Source organism: Oncorhynchus clarkii, unplaced genomic scaffold (genome assembly GCF_045791955.1).
Source record: "Oncorhynchus clarkii lewisi isolate Uvic-CL-2024 unplaced genomic scaffold, UVic_Ocla_1.0 unplaced_contig_461_pilon_pilon, whole genome shotgun sequence".
In the NCBI taxonomy this organism is placed as follows: Eukaryota; Metazoa; Chordata; class Actinopteri; order Salmoniformes; family Salmonidae; genus Oncorhynchus; species Oncorhynchus clarkii.
The window spans coordinates 77,010-103,230 of NW_027258019.1; the positions used below are offsets into that span (position 1 = coordinate 77,010).

Genomic DNA, 26,221 nt, shown 5'->3' on the forward strand with positions numbered 1-26,221 from the left:
ATGGTATTACCAGGAGTCCACTATATGGTATTACTAGGAGTCCACTATATGGTATTACTAGGAGTCCACTATATGGTATTACTAGGAGTCCACTGTATGGTATTACTAGGAGTCCACTGTATGGTATTACTAGGAGTCCACTATATGGTATTACTAGGAGTCCACTATATGGTATTACTAGGAGTCCACTATATGGTATTACTAGGAGTCCACTATATGGTATTACTAGGAGTCCACTATATGGTATTACTAGGAGTCCACTGGCTGGTATTACTAGGAGTCCACTATATGGTATTACTAGGAGTCCACTGGATGGTATTACTAGGAGTCCACTATATGGTATTACTAGGAGTCCACTGTATGGTATTACTAGGAGTCCACTATATGGTATTACTAGGAGTCCACTGGCTGGTATTACCAGGAGTCCACTATATGGTATTACCAGGAGTCCACTATATGGTATTACTAGGAGTCCACTATATGGTATTACCAGGAGTCCACTGTATGGTATTACTAGGAGTCCACTATATGGTATTACTAGGAGTCCACTGTATGGTATTACTAGGAGTCCACTGTATGGTATTACTAGGAGTCCACTATATGGTATTACCAGGAGTCCACTGTATGGTATTACTAGGAGTCCACTGTATGGTATTACTAGGAGTCCACTATATGGTATTACTAGGAGTCCACTGTATGGTATTACTAGGAGTCCACTATATGGTATTACTAGGAGTCCACTGTATGGTATTACCAGGAGTCCACTGTATGGTATTACTAGGAGTCCACTGTATGGTATTACTAGGAGTCCACTATATGGTATTACCAGGAGTCCACTATATGGTATTACCAGGAGTCCACTATATGGTATTACTAGGAGTCCACTATATGGTATTACTAGGAGTCCACTGTATGGTATTACTAGGAGTCCACTGTATGGTATTACTAGGAGTCCACTGTATGGTATTACCAGGAGTCCACTGTATGGTATTACCAGGAGTCCACTGTATGGTATTACTAGGAGTCCACTGTATGGTATTACCAGGAGTCCACTGTATGGTATTACCAGGAGTCCACTATATGGTATTAACAGGAGTCCACTGTATGGTATTACTAGGAGTCCACTGTATGGTATTAACAGGAGTCCACTGTATGGTATTACTAGGAGTCCACTGTATGGTATTAACAGGAGTCTACTGTATGGTATTACTAGGAGTCCACTGTATGGTATTAACAGGAGTCCACTGTATGGTATTACTAGGAGTCCACTATATGGTATTAACAGGAGTCCACTGTATGGTATTACCAGGAGTCTACTGTATGGTATTACCAGGAGTCCACTATATGGTATTACCAGGAGTCCACTATATGGTATTACTAGGAGTCCACTATATGGTATTACCAGGAGTCCACTGTATGGTATTACTAGGAGTCCACTATATGGTATTACTAGGAGTCCACTGTATGGTATTACTAGGAGTCCACTGTATGGTATTACTAGGAGTCCACTGGCTGGTATTACCAGGAGTCCACTGTATGGTATTACCAGGAGTCCACTGTATGGTATTACTAGGAGTCCACTATATGGTATTACTAGGAGTCCACTGTATGGTATTACTAGGAGTCCACTATATGGTATTACTAGGAGTCCACTGTATGGTATTACCAGGAGTCCACTGTATGGTATTACTAGGAGTCCACTGTATGGTATTACTAGGAGTCCACTATATGGTATTACCAGGAGTCCACTATATGGTATTACCAGGAGTCCACTATATGGTATTACTAGGAGTCCACTGTATGGTATTACTAGGAGTCCACTGTATGGTATTACTAGGAGTCCACTGTATGGTATTACCAGGAGTCCACTGTATGGTATTACTAGGAGTCCACTGTATGGTATTACCAGGAGTCCACTGTATGGTATTACCAGGAGTCCACTATATGGTATTAACAGGAGTCCACTGTATGGTATTACTAGGAGTCCACTGTATGGTATTAACAGGAGTCCACTGTATGGTATTACTAGGAGTCCACTGTATGGTATTAACAGGAGTCTACTGTATGGTATTACTAGGAGTCCACTGTATGGTATTACTAGGAGTCCACTATATGGTATTAACAGGAGTCCACTGTATGGTATTACCAGGAGTCTACTGTATGGTATTACTAGGAGTCCACTGTATGGTATTAACAGGAGTCCACTATATGGTATTACCAGGAGTCCACTATATGGTATGACTAGGAGTCCACTATATGGTATTACTAGGAGTCCACTATATGGTATTAATAGGAGTCTACTGGATGGTATTACTAGGAGTCCACTGTATGGTATTACCAGGAGTCCACTGTATGGTATTACTAGGAGTCCACTATATGGTATTAATAGGAGTCCACTATATGGTATGACTAGGAGTCCACTATATGGTATTACCAGGAGTCCACTGTATGGTATTACTAGGAATCCACTGTATGGTATTACCAGGAGTCCACTATATGGTATTACTAGGAGTCCACTATATGGTATTACTAGGAGTCCACTATATGGTATTACTAGGAGTCCACTATATGGTATTACTAGGAGTCCACTATATGGTATTACTAGGAGTCCACTATATGGTATGACTAGGAGTCCACTATATGGTATGACTAGGAGTCCACTGTATGGTATTACTAGGAGTCCACTATATGGTATTACTAGGAGTCCACTATATGGTATTACCAGGAGTCTACTGTATGGTATTACTAGGAGTCTACTGGATGGTATTACCAGGAGTCCACTGTATGGTATTACCAGGAGTCCACTGTATGGTATTACCAGGAGTCCACTGTATGGTATTACTAGGAGTCCACTATATGGTATTACTAGGAGTCCACTATATGGTATTACTAGGAGTCCACTATATGGTATTACTAGGAGTCCACTATATGGTATTACTAGGAGTCCACTATATGGTATTACCAGGAGTCCACTGTATGGTATTACCAGGAGTCCACTGTATGGTATTACTAGGAGTCCACTATATGGTATTACTAGGAGTCCACTATATGGTATTACTAGGAGTCCACTATATGGTATTACTAGGAGTCCACTGTATGGTATTACCAGGAGTCCACTGTATGGTATTACTAGGAGTCCACTATATGGTTATGGTTTGGTGTGGATATTATAGGACTATGGTTTGGTGTGGATATTATAGGACTATGGTTTGGTGTGGATATTATAGGACTATGGTTTGGTGTGGATATTATAGGACTATGGTTTGGTGAGGATATTATAGGACTATGGTTTGGTGTGGATATTATAGGACTATGGTTTGGTGAGGATATTATAGGGCTATGGTTTGGTGTGGATATTATAGGACTATGGTTTGGTGAGGACATTATAGGACTATGGTTTGGTGTGGATATTATAGGACTATGATTTGGTGTGGATATTATAGGGCTTAGCTATGGTTTGGTGAGGATATTATAGGACTTTGGTTTGGTGTGGATATTATAGGACTGTGGTTTGGTGTGGATATTATAGGGCTTAGCTGTGGTTTGGTGTGGATATTATAGGACTATGGTTTGGTGTGGATATTATAGGACTATGGTTTGGTGTGGATTTTATAGGACTATGGTTTGGTGAGGATATTATAGGACTATGGTTTGGTGAGGATATTATAGGACTATGGTTTGGTGAGGATATTATAGGGCTTAGCTATAGTTTGGTGTGGATATTATAGGGCTATGGTTTGGTGTGGATATTATAGGGCTATGGTTTGGTGAGGATATTATAGGACTATGGTTTGGTGAGGATATTATAGGACTATGGTTTGGTGTGGATATTATAGGGCTATGGTTTGGTGTGGATATTATAGGACTATGGTTTGGTGTGGATATTATAGGGCTATGGTTTGGTGTGGATATTATAGGACTATGGTTTGGTGTGTATATTATAGGACTATGGTTTGGTGTGGATATTATAGGGCTATGGTTTGGTGTGGATATTATAGGACTATGGTTTGGTGTGGATATTATAGGGCTTATCTATGGTTTGGTGTGGATATTATAGGACTATGGTTTGGTGTGGATATTATAGGGCTATGGTTTGGTGTGGATATTATAGGGCTATGGTTTGGTGTGGATATTATAGGACTATGGTTTGGTGTGGATATTATAGGACTATGGTTTGGTGTGGATATTATAGGACTATGGTTTGGTGTGTATATTATAGGACTATGGGTTGGTGTGGATATTATAGGGCTATGGTTTGGTGTGGATATTATAGGACTATGGTTTGGTGTGGATATTATAGGACTATGATTTGGTGTGGATATTATAGGGCTTAGCTATGGTTTGGTGAGGATATTATAGGACTATGGTTTGGTGTGGATATTATAGGACTATGGTTTGGTTATTATAGGGCTATGGTTTGGTGTGGATATTATAGGGCTTAGCTATGGTTTGGTGTGGATATTATAGGACTATGGTTTGGTGTGGATATTATAGGGCTTATCTATGGTTTGGTGTGGATATTATAGTACTATGGTTTGGTGAGGATATTATAGGACTATGGTTTGGTGTGGATATTATAGGACTATGGTTTGGTGTGGATATTATAGGACTATGGTTTGGTGTGTATATTATAGGACTATGGTTTGGTGAGGATATTATAGGGCTATGGTTTGGTGAGGATATTATAGGACTATGGTTTGGTGTGGATATTATAGGACTATGGTTTGGTGTGGATATTATAGGACTATGGTTTGGTGTGTATATTATAGGACTATGGTTTGGTGAGGATATTATAGGACTATGGTTTGGTGTGGATATTATAGGACTATGGTTTGGTGTGGATATTATAGGACTATGGTTTGGTGTGGATATTATAGGACTATGGTTTGGTGTGGATATTATAGGGCTATGGTTTGGTGTGGATATTATAGGACTATGGTTTGGTGTGGATATTATAGGACTATGGTTTGGTGAGGATATTATAGGACTATGGTTTGGTGTGGATATTATAGGACTATGGTTTTGTGTGTATATTATAGGACTATGGTTTGGTTATTATAGGGCTTATCAATGGTGTGGTGTGGATATTATAGGACTATGGTTTGGTGTGGATATTATAGGACTATGGTTTGGTGTGGATATTATAGGACTATGGTTTGGTGTGGATATTATAGGACTATGGTTTGGTGAGGATATTATAGGACTATGGTTTGGTGTGGATATTATAGGACTATGGTTTGGTGTGGATATTATAGGACTATGGTTTGGTGTGGATATTATAGGACTATGGTTTGGTGAGGATATTATAGGACTATGGTTTTGGTGTGGATATTATAGGGCTATGGTTTGGTGTGGATATTATAGGACTATGGTTTGGTGTGGATATTATAGGACTATGGTTTGGTGTGGATATTATAGGGCTATGGTTTGGTGTGGATATTATAGGACTATGGTTTGGTGTGGATATTATAGGGCTTATCTATGGTTTGGTGTGGATATTATAGGACTATGGTTTGGTGTGGATATTATAGGGCTATGGTTTGGTGTGGATATTTTAGGGCTATGGTTTGGTGTGGATATTATAGGACTATGGTTTGGTGTGGATATTATAGGACTATGGTTTGGTGTGGATATTATAGGACTATGGTTTGGTGTGTATATTATAGGACTATGGTTTGGTGTGGATATTATAGGGCTATGGTTTGGTGTGGATATTATAGGACTATGGTTTGGTGTGGATATTATAGGACTATGGTTTGGTGTGGATATTATAGGGCTTAGCTATGGTTTGGTGTGGATATTATAGGGCTTAGCTATGGTTTGGTGAGGATATTATAGGACTATGGTTTGGTGTGGATATTATAGGACTATGGTTTGGTTATTATAGGGCTATGGTTTGGTGTGGATATTATAGGGCTTAGCTATGGTTTGGTGTGGATATTATAGGACTATGGTTTGGTGTGGATATTATAGGGCTTATCTATGGTTTGGTGTGGATATTATAGGACTATGGTTTGGTGAGGATATTATAGGACTATGGTTTGGTGTGGATATTATAGGACTATGGTTTGGTGAGGATATTATAGGACTATGGTTTGGTGTGGATATTATAGGACTATGGTTTGGTGTGGATATTATAGGACTATGGTTTGGTGAGGATATTATAGGACTATGGTTTGGTGTGGATATTATAGGACTATGGTTTGGTGTGGATATTATAGGACTATGGTTTGGTGTGGATATTATAGGACTATGGTTTGGTGTGGATATTATAGGACTATGGTTTGGTGAGGATATTATAGGACTATGGTTTGGTGTGGATATTATAGGACTATGGTTTGGTGTGGATATTATAGGACTATGGTTTGGTGAGGATATTATAGGACTATGGTTTGGTGTGGATATTATAGGACTATGGTTTGGTGTGGATATTATAGGACTATGGTTTGGTGTGGATATTATAGGACTATGGTTTGGTGTGGATATTATAGTACTATGGTTTGGTGTGGATATTATAGGACTATGGTTTGGTGTGGATATTATAGGACTATGGTTTGGTGTGGATATTATAGGACTATGGTTTGGTGTGGATATTATAGGACTATGGTTTGGTGTGGATATTATAGGGCTATGGTTTGGTGTGGATATTATAGGGCTATGGTTTGGTGTGGATATTATAGGACTATGGTTTGGTGTGGATATTATAGGGCTATGGTTTGGTGTGGATATTATAGGACTATGGTTTGGTGTGGATATTATAGGACTATGGTTTGGTGTGGATATTATAGGACTATGGTTTGGTGTGGATATTATAGGGCTTATCTATGGTTTGGTGTGGATATTATAGGACTATGGTTTGGTGAGGATATTATAGGACTATGGTTTGGTGTGGATATTATAGGACTATGGTTTGGTGAGGATATTATAGGACTATGGTTTGGTGAGGATATTATAGGACTATGGTTTGGTGTGGATATTATAGGACTATGGTTTGGTGTGGATATTATAGGACTATGGTTTGGTGTGGATATTATAGGACTATGGTTTGGTGTGTATATTATAGGACTGTGGTTTGGTGAGGATATTATAGGACTATGGTTTGGTGTGGATATTATAGGACTATGGTTTGGTGTGGATATTATAGGACTATGGTTTGGTGTGTATATTATAGGGCTATGGTTTGGTGTGGATATTATAGGACTATGGTTTGGTGTGGATATTATAGGACTATGGTTTGGTGTGGATATTATAGGACTATGGTTTGGTGTGGATATTATAGGGCTTATCTATGGTTTGGTGTGGATATTATAGGACTATGGTTTGGTGAGGATATTATAGGACTATGGTTTGGTGTTCATATTATAGGGCTTATCTATGGTTTGGTGTGGATATTATAGGACTATGGTTTGGTGAGGATATTATAGGACTATGGTTTGGTGTGGATATTATAGGACTATGGTTTGGTGAGGATATTATAGGACTATGGTTTGGTGAGGATATTATAGGACTATGGTTTGGTGTGGATATTATAGGACTATGGTTTGGTGTGGATATTATAGGACTATGGTTTGGTGTGGATATTATAGGACTATGGTTTGGTGTGTATATTATAGGACTGTGGTTTGGTGAGGATATTATAGGACTATGGTTTGGTGTGGATATTATAGGACTATGGTTTGGTGTGGATATTATAGGACTATGGTTTGGTGTGGATATTATAGGACTATGGTTTGGTGTGGATATTATAGGACTATGGTTTGGTGTGGATATTATAGGACTATGGTTTGGTGTGGATATTATAGGACTATGGTTTGGTGTGGATATTATAGGACTATGGTTTGGTGTGGATATTATAGGGCTATGGTTTGGTGTGGATATTATAGGACTATGGTTTGGTGTGGATATTATAGGGCTTATCTATGGTTTGGTGTGGATATTATAGGACTATGGTTTGGTGAGGATATTATAGGACTATGGTTTGGTGTTCATATTATAGGGCTTATCTATGGTTTGGTGTGGATATTATAGGACTATGGTTTGGTGAGGATATTATAGGACTATGGTTTGGTGTGGATATTATAGGACTATGGTTTGGTGAGGATATTATAGGACTATGGTTTGGTGAGGATATTATAGGACTATGGTTTGGTGTGGATATTATAGGACTATGGTTTGGTGTGGATATTATAGGACTATGGTTTGGTGTGGATATTATAGGACTATGGTTTGGTGTGTATATTATAGGACTGTGGTTTGGTGAGGATATTATAGGACTATGGTTTGGTGTGGATATTATAGGACTATGGTTTGGTGTGGATATTATAGGACTATGGTTTGGTGTGGATATTATAGGACTATGGTTTGGTGTGGATATTATAGGACTATGGTTTGGTGTGGATATTATAGGACTATGGTTTGGTGTGGATATTATAGGACTATGGTTTGGTGTGGATATTATAGGGCTATGGTTTGGTGTGGATATTATAGGACTTATTAATACATATATATATATATTAATAATTAATTATTTTACCTCTGTAAAGTGCAAATGAACAGCCATGTTAGCCCAATGACGACATGTACACCGACTAGCTAGCATGTACAGCATTCACAAATCAACAGATACAAAGTTAATGACTGACATTAATACATAGCACGGTGGGAGACCATTACAAAACACTGTCAGTGACCATATTAACACATTTGAAGTGTTTTAACATAAACTCAGCAAAAAAATAAACATCCCTTTTTCAGGATAATTTGTAAAACTCCAAATAACTTCACAGATCTTCATTGTGAAAGGTTTAAACACAGTTTCCCATGCTTGTTAAATGCACCATAAACACTTAATGAACATGCACCTGTGGAACTGTCGTTAAGACACTAACAGCTTACAGACGGTAGGCAATTAAGGTCACAGTTATGAAAACTTAGGACACTAAAGAGGCCTTTCTACTGACTCTGAAAAACACCAAAAGAAAGATGCCAAGGGTCCCTGCTCATCTGCGTGAACGCAAGGAGGCATGAGGACTGCAGATGTGTCCAGTGCAATTTATTGCAATGTCCGTACTGTGATACGCCTAAGACAGCACTACAGGGAGAAAGGTCGGACAGCTGATCGTCCTCGCAGTGGCAGACCACGTGTAACAACACCTGCACAGGATCGGTACATCCGAACATCACACCTTCGGGACAGGTACAAGATGGCAACAACAACTGCCCGAGTTACACCAGGAACACGCAATCCCTCCATCAGTGCTCAGACTGTCCTCAATAGGCTGAGAGAGGCTGGACCGAGGTCTTGTCGGCCTGTTGTTAGGCAGGTCCTAACTAGACATCACCGGTAACAACATCGCCTATGGGCACAAACCCACCGTCGTTGGACCAAACAGGACTAGCAAAAAGTGCTCTTCGCTAACGAGTCGCAGTTTTGTAACTTCAGGGGTGATGGTCGGATTTGCGTTTATCATTGAAGGAATGAGCATTACACAGAGGCCTGTACTCTAGTACGGGATCGATTTGGAGGTGGAGGGTCCGTCATGGTCTGGGGCGGTGTGTCACAGCATCATCGGACTGAGCTTGTTGTCATTGCAGGCAATCTCAACGCTGTGCGCTACAGGGAAGACATCCTCCTCCCTCATGTGGTACCCTTCCTGCAGGCTCATCCTGACATGACAATGCCATCAGCCATACTGCTTGTTCTGTGCATGATTTCCTGTAAGACAGGAATGTCAATGTTCTGCCATGACCAGCGAAGAGCCCAGATCTCAATCCCATTGTACACGTCTGGGACCTGTTGGATTGGAGGGTGAGGGCTAGGGCCATTTCCCCCAGAAATGTCCAGGAACTTGCAGGTGCCTTGGTGGAAGAGTGTGGTAACATCTCACAGCAAGAACTGGCAAATCCGGTGCAGTCCATGAGGAGGAGATGCACTGCAGTACTTAATGCAGCTGGTGGCCACACCAGATACTGACTGTTACTTTTGATTTTAACCCCCCCCCCCCCCCCCCCCCCCTTTGTTCAGGGACACATTATTCAATTTCTGTTAGTCACATGTCTGTGGAACTCAGTTTATGTCTCAGTTGATGAATCTTGTTATGTTCATACAAATATTTACACGTTAAGTTTGCTGAAAATAAACGCAGTTGCTGAGTTTAGGAGTATGATTTTCATGGGACAATTTTGCAATAACTTACCTCTTCCACATAGGTACAGTAGACAGGGAAGATGTAAGAGGGGCAGGATGTTTAAGAGGGGGAATGCAGAAGCAGAAGGAAGTGTGCAACATAAATCAGGGCACTGACAACAACAAAAGGAATATACACTGACATCAGGCATGGAACCATTCAGATTCTGGAACCGTTCAGATTCTGGAACCATTCAGATTCTGGAACTATTCAGATTCTGGAACGTTCATTACAAAATCAAAAACAATCTACTAATACGTTTTCTTTCTGATATCAAAATGGCTGTAATTATCCTGGCTGGGCTGTGGGACAGTGGATGTGTAGGAATGATTCAAATGGAACTGGTAAGTGCCATTACCCGGGTAGCATTGTGAATAACTAATGGCTATTAACCAATCGGCATCCAGGATCCAAATGTAAAGTTGAATAATGAGGCATCTAGTTATCAAATCAGATTTTATTTGTCACATCTGCCGAATACAACAGGAATTACCACCAGGCCTTAATAAACAACAACAAGCTGTTTTCAGAAAAATAAGAGTTAAGTAACAAATGGATGAATAAAAACAACTAGAAATTAAAGATCAGCAGTAGACTGCTGTGTGCAGAAACATTATGTTACAAATAACGTGACAGAACACAACAACACAACAACACAACAACACAATAACACAATTGGTTAAGAGCCTGTTTACCGGCAGCCATCTCCTCCTGCGCCACTATATTTTACATCAGGGCAATGGATTAAACCTCATAGGAAGAGCAGATTTCATTCAGGTCTCTCTGTTTAATAACTAAATACTCTTGTCTTTGGCAGGAGAGAGACCAGACTCTCACTCTGACAGACGGAAGAAGAGTCCTTCAGGGGAACCAGACCCAGAGACGCCCAAACCAGGGAGACGACACCACTGCTCCCAGTGTAATTTGAGTTATAAGTTTTTATGGAAGCTGAAACAGCATGAGAGGATGCACACAGGGGAGAAGCCACACCACTGCTCCCAGTGTGGAAAGAGTTTTACCCTGTTAGGGAACCTGAAAAAGCATAAAGGAATACACACAGGAGAAAAGCCTTTCCAATGTTCCCAGTGTGGAAAGAGATTTTCACGATCACAGGAACTAAAATCACATGAGATGAAACACACAGGGGATAAACCACACCACTGCTCCCAGTGTGGAAAGAGTTTTACCCAGTTAGGGACCCTGAACAAACATAAGAGAATACACACAGGAGAAAGGCCTTACCACTGCTCCCAGTGTGGAAAGAGTTTTATACAGTTAGGGAACCTGAACAACCATAATATAATACACACAGAAGAAAAGCCTTTCCAATGTTTCTACTGTGGAAAGAGATTTTCACGATCACAGGACCTAAAATCACATGAGATGATACACACGGGGGAGAAACCACACCACTGCACCCATTGTGGAAAGAGTTTTACACAGTTGGGAAGCCTGAACAAACATAAGAAGAGAATACACTCTGGAGAGAAATCTTAACATACTTTCCCAGTCAGAGGACCTGTAAATCACATGACAGAATAGAGAGGCTGTGTTCTGACTTATGTTTTAGAGGTAGTTTTTAAATTAAATGTTGAAATAAAAAAATATGATTTGGATATTTTAAAATAACAATTATTAAATAGATTAGTAGGATGTGCATTTCTTGATTTTAACCTAGAAATGATATGAATTGAGTTAATGTGTATACTAGTCTTCACCCTAAAAGGTTTATGAACATTTGATGACGTTGTTCTGATGACGTTGACAATTTTGTTGACACGAAGAACACTCACTTCCTCATGAATGTTCCCATCAGTATTATTCCACCATGTCAGAGAAAACACAGGTGCTGATTTGATTAATGGAACATATTGTTGTCTGAATATAAATATAATGTGGAACGGCACTAGTGGACATTCATTATATACATCTGTGTATTGTTACATTATACATTATAGACCTAGGTGCTTATTTTTTATTATATATGTTTGTTTGACTGAATGAACCAGAAATTGCCTAATGTGCATATGTGTAGTAGATGTTAAGTTTGTTTTCATTTCTAACTCATTAAAAATGTTCACTAATCAATCAACACATGCTTCTCTTTATACAGCTCACTGCTTCTTGACACACTACTCACTTAACCCGGAAGCCAGCCACACCATTGTGTCTTAGGAAAACACAGTACACAGCAACTAAAATCACACGAGAGGACACACACGTGGGAGAAACCATACCACTGCTTCCAGTGTGAAAATAGTTTTATTGCAGTTAGCGAGGCTGAACAATCATAATATAATACACACAGGAGAAAAGCCTTACCCCTCTGTCCCGGTACACCCTTTAAACAGGGGGTACCGGGACAGAGTCAATGTGGAGGCTATATACAGGGGATACCGGGACAGAGTCAATGTGGAGGCTATATACAGGGGGTACCGGGACAGAGTCAATGTGGAGGCTATATACAGGGGATTCCGGGACAGAGTCAATGTGGAGGCTATATACAGGGGATACCGGGACAGAGTCAATGTGGAGGCTATATACAGGGGATACCGGGACAGAGTCAATGTGGAGGCTATATACAGGGGGTACCGGGACAGAGTCAATGTGGAGGCTATATACAGGGGGTACCGGGACAGAGTCAATGTGGAGGCTATATACAGGGGGTACCGGGACAGAGTCAATGTGGAGGCTGTATACAGGGGGGTAACAGTACAGAGTCAATGTGTAGACTATATACAGGGGGTACCGGGACAGAGTCAATGTGGAGGCTATACACAGGGGCAGGCAATGTGCAGGGGCACCGGTTAGTTGAGGTAATTGAGGTAATATGTACAGTGCCTTGCGAAAGTATTCGGCCCCCTTGAACTTTGCGACCTTTTGCCACATTTCAGGCTTCAAACATAAAGATATAAAACTGTATTTTTTTGTGAAGAATCAACAACAAGTGGGACACAGTCATGAAGTGGAACGACATTTATTGGATATTTCAAACCTTTTTAACAAATCAAAAACTGAAAAATTGGGCGTGCAAATTTATTCAGCCCCTTTACTTTCAGTGCAGCAAACTCTCTCCAGAAGTTCAGTGAGGATCTCTGAATGATCCAATGTTGACCTAAATGACTAATGATGATAAATACAATCCACCTGTGTGTAATCAAGTCTCCGTATAAATGCACCTGCACTGTGATAGTCTCAGAGGTCCGTTAAAAGCGCAGAGAGCATCATGAAGAACAAGGAACACACCAGGCAGGTCCGAGATACTGTTGTGAAGAAGGTTAAAGCCGGATTTGGATACAAAAAGATTTCCCAAGCTTTAAACATCCCAAGGAGCACTGTGCAAGCGATAATATTGAAATGGAAGGAGTATCAGACCACTGCAAATCTACCAAGACCTGGCCGTCCCTCTAAACTTTCAGCTCATACAAGGACAAGACTGATCAGAAATGCAGCCAAGAGGCCCATGATCACTCTGGATGAACTGCAGAGATCTACAGCTGAGGTGGGAGACTCTGTCCATAGGACAACAATCAGTCGTATATTGCACAAATCTGGCCTTTATGGAAGAGTGGCAAGAAGAAAGCCATTTCTTAAAGATATCCATAAAAAGTGTCGTTTAAAGTTTACCACAAGCCACCTGGGAGACACACCAAACATGTGGAAGAAGGTGCTCTGGTCAGATGAAACCAAAATTGAACTTTTTGGCAACAATGCAAAATGTTATGTTTGGCGTAAAAGCAACACAGCTCATCACCCTGAACACACCATACCCACTGTCAAACATGGTGGTGGCAGCATCATGGTTTGGGCCTGCCTTTCTTCAGCAGGGACAGGGAAGATGGTTAAAATTGATGGGAAGATGGATGGAGCCAAATACAGGACCATTCTGGAAGAAAACCTGATGGAGTCTGCAAAAGACCTGAGACTGGGAAGGAGATTTGTCTTCCAACAAGACAATGATCCAAAACATAAAGCAAAATCTACAATGGAATGGTTCAAAAATAAACATATCCAGGTGTTAGAATGGCCAAGTCAAAGTCCAGACCTGAATCCAATCGAGAATCTGTGGAAAGAACTGAAAACTGCTGTTCACAAATGCTCTCCATCCAACCTCACTGAGCTCGAGCTGTTTTGCAAGGAGGAATGGGAAAAAATGTCAGTCTCTCGATGTGCAAAACTGATGGAGACATACCCCAAGCGACTTACAGCTGTAATCGCAGCAAAAGGTGGCGCTACAAAGTATTAACTTAAGGGGGCTGAATAATTTTGCACGCCCAATTTTTCAGTTTTTGATTTGTTAAAAAAGTTTGAAATATCCAATAAATGTCGTTCCACTTCATGATTGTGTCCCACTTGTTGTTGATTCTTCACAAAAAAAATACAGTTTTATATCTTTATGTTTGAAGCCTGAAATGTGGCAAAAGGTCGCAAAGTTCAAGGGGCCGAATACTTTCGCAAGGCACTGTACATGTAGGTAGAGTTATTAAAGTGACTATGCATCGATAATAACAGAGTTGCAGCAGTGTAAAAGGGGGCCAATGCAAATAGTCTGGGTAGTCATTTGATTAGATGTTCAGGAGTCTTATGGCTTGAGGGTCGAAACTGTTTAAAAGCCTCTTGGACCTAGACTTGCAGCTCTGGTACTGCTTGCTGTGCGGTTGCAGAGAGAGCAGTCTATGACTAGGGTGGCTGGAGTCTTTGAAAATGTTTAGGGCCTTCCCCTGACACCGCCTGGTATATAAGTCCTGGATGGCAGGAAGCTTGGTCCCAGTGATGTACTGCGCCGTACGCACTACCCTCTGTAGTGCCTTGCGGTTGGAGGTCGAGCAGTTGACATACCAGGCAGTGATGCAACCTGTAAGGATGTTCAATGGTACAGTTGTAGAACCTTTTGAGGATCTGAGGACCCATGCCAAATCTTTTCAGTCTCCTGAGGGGGAATAGGTTTGGTTGTGCCCTCTGTTAGTGTGTTGGTGATGTGGACGCCAAGGAACCTGAAGCTCTCAACCTGCTCCACTAAATCCCTGTCGATGAGAATGGGGGCATGCTCGGTCCTCTTTTTCCTGTAGTCCACAATCATCTCCTTTGTCTTGATCACGTTAAGGGAGAGGTTGTTGTCCTTGCACCACACCGTCAGGTCTCTGACCCCCTCCCTGTAGGCTGTCTCGTCGTTGTCGATGATCAGGCCTAACACTGTTGTGTCATCGGCAAACTTAATGATGGTGTTGATGGTGGAGTTGTGCCTGGCAGTGCAGTCATGAGTGAACAGGTAGTACAGGAGAGCACGCACCTCTGATGGGCACCCATTTGAGGACCAGCGTGGAGGATGTTTTGTTACCTACCCTCACCACCTGGGGGCGGCCCGTCACGAAGTCCAGGATCCAGTTGCAGAGGGAGATGTTTAGTCCTAGGGTCCTTATTGATGAGCTTTGAGGGCACTATGGTTTTGAATGCTGAGCTGCAGTCAATGAATAGCAATCTCACATAGTTGTTCCTTTTGTTCAGGTATGAAAGGGCAGTGTGGAGTGCAATAGAGATTGCATGGGGCGGTATGCAAATCGCCGTGGGTCTAGGGTTTCTTGGATAATGGTGATGATGTGAGCCATGACCAGCCTTTCAAAGTGCTATGGGTCGGTAGTCATTTAGGACGGTTACCTTAGTGTTCTTGGGCACAGGGACTATGGTGGTCTGCTTGGAACATGTTGGTATTACAGACTCAGTCAGGGACTGGTTGAAAATGTCAGTGAAGACACTTGCCAGTTGGTCAGCGTATGCTTAGTGTACACGTCCTGGTAACCCGTCTAGCCCTGCGGCCTTGTGAATGTTGACCTGTTTAAAAGTCTTACTCACATCGGCTGCGGAGAGCATAATCACACAGTCGTCTGGAACAGCTGATGCTCTCATGCATGTTTCAGTGTTGTTTGCCTCGAAGCGAGCATAGAAGTTATTTAGCTCATCGTGCCACTGGGCAGCTCTCGGCTGTGCTTCTCTTTGTAGTCTGTGATAGTTTGCAAGCCCTGCCACATCTGACGAGCATCGCAGCAGGTGTAATACGATTTGATCTTAGTCCTGTATTGATGCTTTGCCTGTTTGATGGTTCATCAGAGAGCATAACGAGATTTTTTATAAGCTTCCGGGTTAGAGTCCCGCACCTTGAAAGCGGCACCTCAGTGCGAATGTTGCCTTTTGGGGTATGTACGTACAGTCACTGTGGGGACGACGTCATCGATGCTCTTATTGATGAAGCCAGTGACTGATGTGGTGTATTTCCTCAATGCCATCAGAAGAATTTTGGAACATATTCCAGTCTGTGCTGCAAAACAGTCCTGTAGCTTAGCATCGGCTTCAGAAGCATCTTTCTTATTGGTCGAGTCACTGGTGCTTCCTGCTTTAGTTTTCGCTTGTAAGCAGGAACCAGGAGGATAGAATTATGGTCAGATTTGCCAAATGGAGGGCGAGAGAGAGCTTTGTACGTGTCGCTTTGTTTGGAGTAAAGGTGGACTAGAGTTTTTTTCCCCCCCTCTGGTTCCACATTTAACATGCTGGTAGAAATGAGGTAAAACGGATTTGAGTTTCCCTGCATTAAAGTCCCCGGCCACTAGGAGCGCCGCCTCTGGATGAGCGTTTTTCTGTTTGCTTATGGCCTTATACAGCTCATTGAGTGGGGTCTTAGTGCATCGGTTTGTGGTGGTAAATAGACAGCTATGAAGAATATATTAAAACTCTCTCGGTAGATAGTGGAGTCTATAGCTTATCATGAGATACTCTACCTCAGGCGAGCAAACCTTGAGACTTCCTTAGATATTGTGCACCCAGCTGTTGTTTACAAATATACATAGATCGCCACCCCTTGTCTTAATTAATAGAGGCTGCTGTTTTATCTTGCCGATACAGTGTATCCCACCAGCTGTATGTTATTCATGTCGTCGTTCAGTCACGACTCTGTGAAACATAAGATATTACAGTTTTTAATATCCTGTTGGTAGGACATTGATTATATACATAAACATCTATGTACTTACAGAAATGAACTCTTCTGAGTGGGTGAAAGGATGGATGGCTGGAAGGTAGACAACACAATGTGTCAGTCAGAACATCAGGAGAGCTCTTCTGAGTGGGTGAAAGGATGGATGGCTGGAAGGTGTATAACACAACGTGTCAGTCAGAACATCAGGAGAGATTTTCCAGGTTAGAACAGAAACTGGAATAATAACAGGCACTTGTAAACAATTGGCTTCCACACACCTCATTGGTTAATATTCACTGTAACAGAAACATCTGTTGGGTTGGTAGAATGTGGAAAGAAGTACTGAGTAGGTCCAAACTGCTCCTACACGGTGTAACAGTACTGAGTAGGTCCAAACTGCTCCTACACGGTACTGAGTAGGTCCAAACTGCTCCTACACGGTGTAACAGTACTGAGTAGGTCCAAACTGCTCCTACACAGTGTAACAGTACTGAGTAGGTCCAAACTGCTCCTACACAGTGTAACAGTACTGAGTAGGTCCAAACTGCTCCTACACGGTGTAACAGTACTGAGTAGGTCCAAACTGCTCCTACACAGTGTAACAGTACTGAGTAGGTCCAAACTGCTCCTACTCAGTGTAACAGTACTGAGTAGGTCCAAACTGCTCCTACACAGTGTAACAGTACTGAGTATGTCCAAACTGCTCCTACACGGTGTAACAGTACTGAGTAGGTCCAAACTGCTCCTACATGGTGTAACAGTATTGAGTAGGTCCAAACTGCTCCTACACGGTGTAACAGTACTGAGTAGGTCCAAACTGCTCCTACACGGTGTAACAGTACTGAGTAGGTCCAAACTGCTCCTACACGGTGTAACAGAACTGAGTAGGTCCAAACTGCTCCTACACGGTGTAACAGTACTGAGTAGGTCCAAACTGCTCCTACACGGTGTAACAGTACTGAGTAGGTCCAAACTGCTCCTACACGGTGTAACAGTACTGAGTAGGTCCAAACTGCTCCTACACGGTGTAACAGTACTGAGTAGGTCCAAACTGCTCCTACACGGTGTAACAGTACTGAGTAGGTCCAAACTGCTCCTGCACAGTGTAACAGTACTGAGTAGGTCCAAACTGCTCCTACACGGTACTGAGTAGGTCCAAACTGCTCCTACACGGTGTAACAAAGCTGTACAGAGCTGTATTCAGTATGGAAAAGTACTAGAACGGTCAATTAAATATTAACGGTGCTGTACTGGGCGACTAGTTGAAAAACAGGGAGGGAGTTGTGGGTTCAAAATGGACCACTGCCTTTAAACTGCATTACTCATTACCCAGAGAAAACTAACCAATGAGGTGGGTCTTTCCACATTCTACCAACCCAACAGATGTTTCTACTACAGGGAATATTAACCAATGAGGTGGGTCTTTCCACATTCTACCAACCCAACAGATGTTTCTACTACAGGGAATATTAACCAATGAGGTGGGTCTTTCCACATTCTACCAACCCAACAGATGTTTCTACTACAGGGAATATTAACCAATGAGGTGGGTCTTTCCACATTCTACCAACCCAACAGATGTTTCTACTATTGTGAATATTAAACAATGATGTGGGTCTTTCCACATCCTACAGACCCAACAGATGTTTCTACAACAGGGAATATTAACCAATGAGGTGGGTCGTTCCACATTCTACCAACCCAACAGATGTTTCTACTACAGGGAATATTAACCAATGAGGTGGGTCGTTCCACATTATATCAACCTGATGTTTCTACTACAGTGAATATTAACCAATGAGGTGGGTCGTTCCACATTCTACCAACCCAACAGATGTTTCTACAACAGTGAATATTAACCAATGAGGTGGGTCGTTCCACATTCTACCAACCCAACAGATGTTTCTACTACAGTGAATATTAACCAATGAGGTGGGTCTTTCCACATTATACAAACCTGATGTTTCTACTACAGTGAATATTAACCAATGAGGTGGGTCGTTTCACATTCTACCAACCCAACAGATGTTTCTACAGTGAGTATTAACCAAAATGGAAATGTCCCTTGACTGTGTTACCCTCCCACCCAGCAGGTGGCGATGTGCCTGTTTCAGGGCAATGCTGCCGGTGTGACGTATAATCTAATGGACGGGACGCTTCTTCAAACAACAACAGCGAGTTATTCACCTCCGTAGCTTTCGAGCACCTCGGTATCTTACTAGCCAACATAGACGATAAAATTGCAGATCTTTAAATGCTTTCGTTGTATATTAGCCACTGTGTTTTAAACACACTTGTCGTATCTATTAGCTAGTTACACCATTGAATTTAATATTTACGTTGTTGTTAGCTAGCTAGCTAGCTGGGTAAATTAGCAGTAGTGCTAGTCTAGTCACTAACTAACTAACTAGCTAGCTGTCTAGCTAACATCCCAACCATGAGCTCACTAAACGACTCCCTACCTTCTGAAGAGGGGGTCTGCTGGACGGAGAAAGAAACTCTGGGGCTGAACATTGTCGTGAAAGAGGAGAAGGAAGAAGAGGATGTCACAGTAAAACAAGAAACAGAGGTTGAGGCTGTTACAGTGAAAGAAGAAGAGAGAGACGTTAAATTGACAGAAGATGAAGACGCGTTCAGAGTGAAAGAGGAGGAGGATGTCACAGTGAAAGAAGAGGAGGAGGATGCCGTTTTTGGATTGGGGGAGGTGACTGTCACATTGGAAGAAGAGGAGAAAGGAGATCTGATTAACAACAGTGAGTAATATCTTAAATACAGGGAAGACAAGGAAGGATAATTTTTTATCTAATTTTGATCTGGATGAAATGTAATTTAAAAAAATAATTACCACATGTTATTTAAAATCCGATGGAGTTAGTTTTGTGCCAACAGAAATAAGGGGTTAAATGTGTGCCGAAAAAAACAAAAAATATTTCCTGATCTTTTATATCTGCTAGATCTAGGACAGACACTTCAAACCCTGATTCCTTATTAATCAACATTTTGACTGTCTTTTTTTGCCATTTATGAGTGTGTTATTAAAATGCGTTTCTATGGGCTATAGTAGTAGCCTAAAGGGATCCTACAATTCTAAATCTAATAGCTAAATGATCAATGGCATCACCATCTTTAAACACTTCCATATGTTAACTCAGTCTAAAAACACCAACATTCCCCATGTTGGAAATTATGGAAAAATGACCATTTATATCAAACACTAACACTGTTTCTTTTCTTAACCTTTTGTAACACAAGTTAATGTTTTAAATTCCCCCAAAATAAGCAGATATTAAAAAAATTGTACACATTTTGTGGTCAAAATGTGTGTTTACAAATATGTTTTTCATGTTTTGAACAGTTAGATACATTTCACTCCATGTTTTTCATTCAAAGTTGTGAGTGTGGACTCTGGAACTCAACTCCGTTATAGACAATGGAACGCTGTGGACTCTGGAACTCAACTCCGTTATAGACAATGGAACGCTGTGGACTCTGGAACTCAACTCCGTTATAGACAATGGAACGCTGTGGACTCTGGAACTCAACTCCGTTATGGACAATGGAACATTATGGACTATCAACTCTGGAAGCTTAATATGTATTTACATATTAACCCTCTTTTTATGTTATAATGGTTGTTACTCTCCCCGGGGCCAACTGTGGGGTGTCTCCACATCTATATTTGTACATACAGTACCAATAGAAAGTCTGTACCCCTCTTGAATTTATTTTCTTCAGTTTATTCAAATTCTACAGCTCAACGGCAGAGTCATGTCCTAAGTGTAAAACGAACAGTGACTCCATGATTCAGGCCTTCTGGGATTGCTATGAAGTCCAAACATTATATTGTTAGATTAAAGGAGTAACTCTGTTTGGCTTAAAACATTCTTCCCCACCTCAAGTTCAACTGTCAGAGTCAGTTGGAACGCATAGCAAAGTCCTATAAAATCCACACCAAACCATAGTCCTATAATATCCACACCAAACCATAGTCCTATAATATCCACACCAAACCATAGTCCTATAATATCCACACCAAACCATAGTCCTATAATATCCTCACCAAACCATAGTCCTATAATATCCACACCAAACCACAGCTAAGCCCTATAATATCCTCACCAAACCATAGTCCTATAATATCCACACCAAACCATAGATAAGCCCTATAATAACCAAACCATAGCCCTATAATATCCACACCAAACCATAGTCCTATAATATCCTCACCAAACCATCCTATAATATCCACACCAAACCATAGTCCTATAATATCCTCACCAAACCATAGTCCTATAATATCCTCACCAAACCATAGTCCTATAATATCCACACCAAACCATAGTCCTATAATATCCTCACCAAACCATAGTCCTATAATATCCTCACCAAACCATAGTCCTATAATATCCACACCAAACCATAGCCCTATAATATCCTCACCAAACCATAGTCCTATAATATCCACACCAAACCATAGCCCTATAATATCCACACCAAACCATAGTCCTATAATATCCTCACCAAACCATAGTCCTATAATATCCACACCAAACCATAGCCCTATAATATCCACACCAAACCATAGTCCTATAATATCCACACCAAACCTAAACAAAAGTTTCTAAACTTTATTAGGGTAATATCAAATGTACCCTGAGTCAAGTCATTGTTTATGGGGAAAATATAAACAGGTTATTATATTGCAGCATTAAATTAAGTTTAGCATCTCACACTTTTTCCATTTCATGTTTTGAGTGCGAGTAACCCTATAGGCATACTGGTAATTAATTATATTATGTTGCGGAAAACACAACAGTAACTTAATTTTGCCATAGAAAAGAGAATTAAACAAAACACTTGTTGCATACCATTCTAGCCCCATCTTAACCCATCATGTACCATTCTAGCCCCATCTTAACCCCTTATCTACCATTCTAGCCCCATCTTAACCCCTTATCTACCATTCTAGCCCCATCTCAACCCCTTATCTATCATTCTAGCCCCATCTTAACCCCTTATCTATCATTCTAGCCCCATCTTAACCCCTTATCTACCATTCTAGCCCCATCTTAACCCCTTATCTACCATTCTAGCCCCATCTCAACCCCTTATCTACCATTCTAGCCCCATCTTAACTTAACCCCTTATGTACCATTCTAGTAGCCAGCCAACAATTGGCCACTAGATTATACAATATGTTTTTTCCAGTGGAGATTAGTTGATGCATTTCCTGGCAGGGTTGTGGAACAGTGGATGTGTAGGGATAATTCAAATGGAACTGTTATTAACCAATCGGCATCCAGGATCCAAATGTAAAGTTGAATAATGAGGGATCTAGTCATCAAATCAGGTTTTATTTGTCACAGGTACCGAATACAACAGGAACACAACCAGCCCTTAACCAACAATGCAGTTTTAAGAAAAATAAGTGTTAAGTAGCAAATAGATTAATAAAAGCAAATAATTAAAGAGCAGCAGTAGACTGTGACAGAAACATTATGTACAAACTAAGTTACAAATAATGTGACAGAACACACACAAATACACAATTGGTTAAGAGCCTGTAAAACGCAGCCATCTCCTCCTGCGCAACTATATTTTACAACAGGGTAATGGATTAAACCTCATAGGAAGAGCAGGAGATTTCATTCAGGTCTCTCTGTTTAACTAAATACTCTGTCTTTGGCAGGAGAGAGACCAGACTCTCACTCTGAGAGACGAAAGAAGAGTCCTTCAGGGGAACCAGACCCAGAGACGCCCAAACCAGTGAGACGACACCACTGCTCCCAGTGTAATTTGAGTTTTAAGTGGTTATGGAAGCTGAAACAGCATGAGAGAACACACACAGGAGAGAAGCCACACCACTGCTCCCAGTGTGGAAAGAGTTTTACCCTGTTAGGGAACCTGAAAAAGCATAAAGGAATACACACAGGAGAAAAGCATTTCCAATGTTCCCAGTGTGGAAAGAGATTTTCACGATCACAGCACCTAAAATCACATGAGAGGACACACACAGGGGAGAAGCCACACCACTGCTCCCAGTGTGGAAAGAGTTTTACCCAGTTGGGGAGCCTGAAAAAGCATAAAGGAATACACACAGGAGAAAAACCTTTCCAATGTTCCCAGTGTGGAAAGAAATTTTCAGGATTGCATCACCTAAAATCACACGAGAGGACACACACAGGGGAGAAGCCACACCATTGTGCCCTGTGTGGAAAGGATTTTACCCAGTTAGGGAACCTAAAAAAACATCAGATGAAACACACAGGAGAAAAGCCTTTCCAATGTTCCCAGTGTGGGAAAAGATTTTCACGGTCACAGGAACTAAAATCACATGAGATGACACACACTGGGGAGAAACCACACCACTGCTCCCAGTGTGGGAAAAGTTTTACCCAGTTAGGGAGCCTGAACAAACATAAGAGAATACACTCAGGAGAAAAGCCTTACCACTGCTCCCAGTGTGGAAAGAGTTTTACCCAGTTAGGGAACCTGAACAACCATAATATAATACACACAGAAGAAAAGCCTTTCCAATGTTCCCACTGTGGAAAGAGATTTTCACGATCACAGGACCTAAAATCACACGAAAGGACACACACTGGGGAGAAACCACACCACTGCACCCATTGTGGAATGCGTTTTACCCAGTTAGGAAGCCTGAACAAACATAAGAAGAGAATACACTCTGGAGAGAAATCTTAACATACTTTCCTGGACAGAGGACCTGAAATCACATGACAGAATAGAGGCTGTGTACTGACGTATGTTTTTTTTATTTTATTAAATGTTAATATGAAAAATATGATTTTGGATATTTTAAAATTACAATTATTAAATAGATTAGTAGAATGTGCATTTCTTGATTTTTAACCTAGAAATGTTATGAATTTAGTAAGAAGCATTTTATCAAAGCAACATATATTTTAATATAAATCTCAATATCTAGTGAACGTTCATTATATACATTACATGATGTATTGTTACACGATGTAGGAGCAGTATAGACCTAGTCTGTTCATTATATACATCTACATGATGTATTGTTACACCATGTAGGAGCAGTATAGACCTAGTCTGGTCATTATATACATGATGTATTGTTACACCATGTAGGAGCAGCATAGACCTAGTCTGTTCATTATATACATCTACATGATGTATTGTTACACCATGTAGGACCAGTATAGACCTAGTCTGGTCATTATATACATCTACATGATGTTAAACCATGTAGGAGCAGTATAGACCTCGTCTGTTCATTATATACATCTACATGATGTATTGTTACACCATGTAGGAGCAGTATTGATCTAGTCTGTTCATTATATACATCTACATGATGTATTGTTACACCATGTAGGAGCAGAATAGACCTAGTCTGTTCATTATATACATGATGTATTGTTACACCATGTAGGAGCAGTATAGACCTAGTCTGTTCATTATATACATGATGTATTGTTACACCATGTAGGAGCAGCATAGACCTAGTCTGTTCATTATATACATCTACATGATGTATTGTTACACCATGTAGAAGCAGTATAGACCTAGTCTGGTCATTATATACATGATGTATTGTTACACCATGTAGGAGCAGCATAGACCTAGTCTGTTCATTATATACATCTATATGATGTATTGTTACACCATGTAGGAGCAGTATAGACCTAGTCTGTTCATTATATACATCTACATGATGTATTGTTACACCATGTAGAAGCAGTATAGACCTAGTCTGGTCATTATATACATGATGTATTGTTACACCATGTAGGAGCAGTATAGACCTAGCCTGTTCATTATATACATCTATGTATTGTTACACCATGTAGGAGCAGCATAGACCTAGTCTGTTCATTATATACATCTACATGATGTATTGTTACACCATGTAGGAGCAGTATAGACCTAGTCTGTTCATTAACCTAACCCTAACCCATGTTGGAGCAGTATAGACCTAGATGCTTATTTTTAAATATTTTGATATTTTCTGTTTATTTGACTGAATTAATCAGAAATTGCCTAAATACAGATGTGTAGTAGATGTAAAGTTTGTTTTCAATTCTCACTCAGAAAAATGTTTCACTAATCAATCAACACATGCTTCTCCTTATTCATCTCATATATAATATTGTTAGCTTCCATTGGTTCCATTATCCAAAAGTGTTCCATTGGTTCCATTATCCAAAAGTGTTCCATTGGTTCCATTATCCAAAAGTGTTCCATTGTTTCCATTATCCAAAAGTGTTCCATTATCCAAAAGTGTTCCATTGGTTCCATTATCCAAAAGTGTTCCATTGGTTCCATTATCCAAAAGTGTTCCATTGGTTCCATTATCCAAAAGTGTTCCATTGGTTCTATTATCCAAAAGTGTTCCATTATCCAAAAGGGTTCCATTATCCAAAAGTGTTCCATTGGTTCAATTATCCAGAACTATTCCATTGGTTCCATTATCCAAAAGTGTTCCATTGGTTCTATTATCCAAAAGTGTTCCATTGGTTCCATTATCCAAAAGGGTTCCATTATCCAAAAGTGTTCCATTGGTTCAATTATCCAGAACTATTCCATTGGTTCCATTATCCAAAAGTGTTCCATTGGTTCCATTATCCAAAAGTGTTCCATTGGTTCAATTATCCAGAACTATTCCATTGGTTCCATTATCCAAAAGTGTTCCATTGGTTCCATTATCCAAAAGTGTTCCCTTGGTTCCATTATCCAAAAGTGTTCCATTGGTTCCATTATCCAAAGGTGTTCCATTATCCAAAAGTGTTCCATTGGTTCCATTATCCAAAAGTGTTCCATTTGTTCCATTATCCAAAAGTGTTCCATTATCCAAAAGTGTTCCATTGGTTCCATTATCCAAAAGTGTTCCATTGGTTCCATTATCCAGAACTATTCCATTGGTTCCATTATCCAGAACAGTTCCATTGGTTCCATTATCCAAAAGTGTTCCATTGGTTCCATTATCCAAAAGTGTTCCATTGGTTCCATTATCCAGAACAGTTCCATTGGTTCCATTATCCAAAAGTATTCCATTATCCAAAAGTGTTCCATTGGTTCC

The 26,221-nt window shown here is 40.6% G+C and overlaps 1 protein-coding gene across 1 annotated transcript in view; it reads left to right on the forward strand.

Moving 5' to 3' along the window:
• The window catches only part of LOC139394541 (zinc finger protein 850-like), a 45,925-nt gene extending 21,996 nt beyond the window's left edge, over positions 1 to 23,929 (forward strand). Inside the window, exons 3-5 of the mRNA XM_071142633.1 lie at positions 11,136 to 11,629; positions 13,097 to 13,106; positions 22,975 to 23,929. Of these exons, the coding sequence (XP_070998734.1) occupies positions 11,136 to 11,629; positions 13,097 to 13,106; positions 22,975 to 23,859 (1,389 nt within the window). The 3' untranslated portion in view covers positions 23,860 to 23,929. The remainder of the gene's footprint in view (positions 1 to 11,135; positions 11,630 to 13,096; positions 13,107 to 22,974) is intronic.
• The last annotated feature ends 2,292 nt before the right edge of the window (positions 23,930 to 26,221 follow it).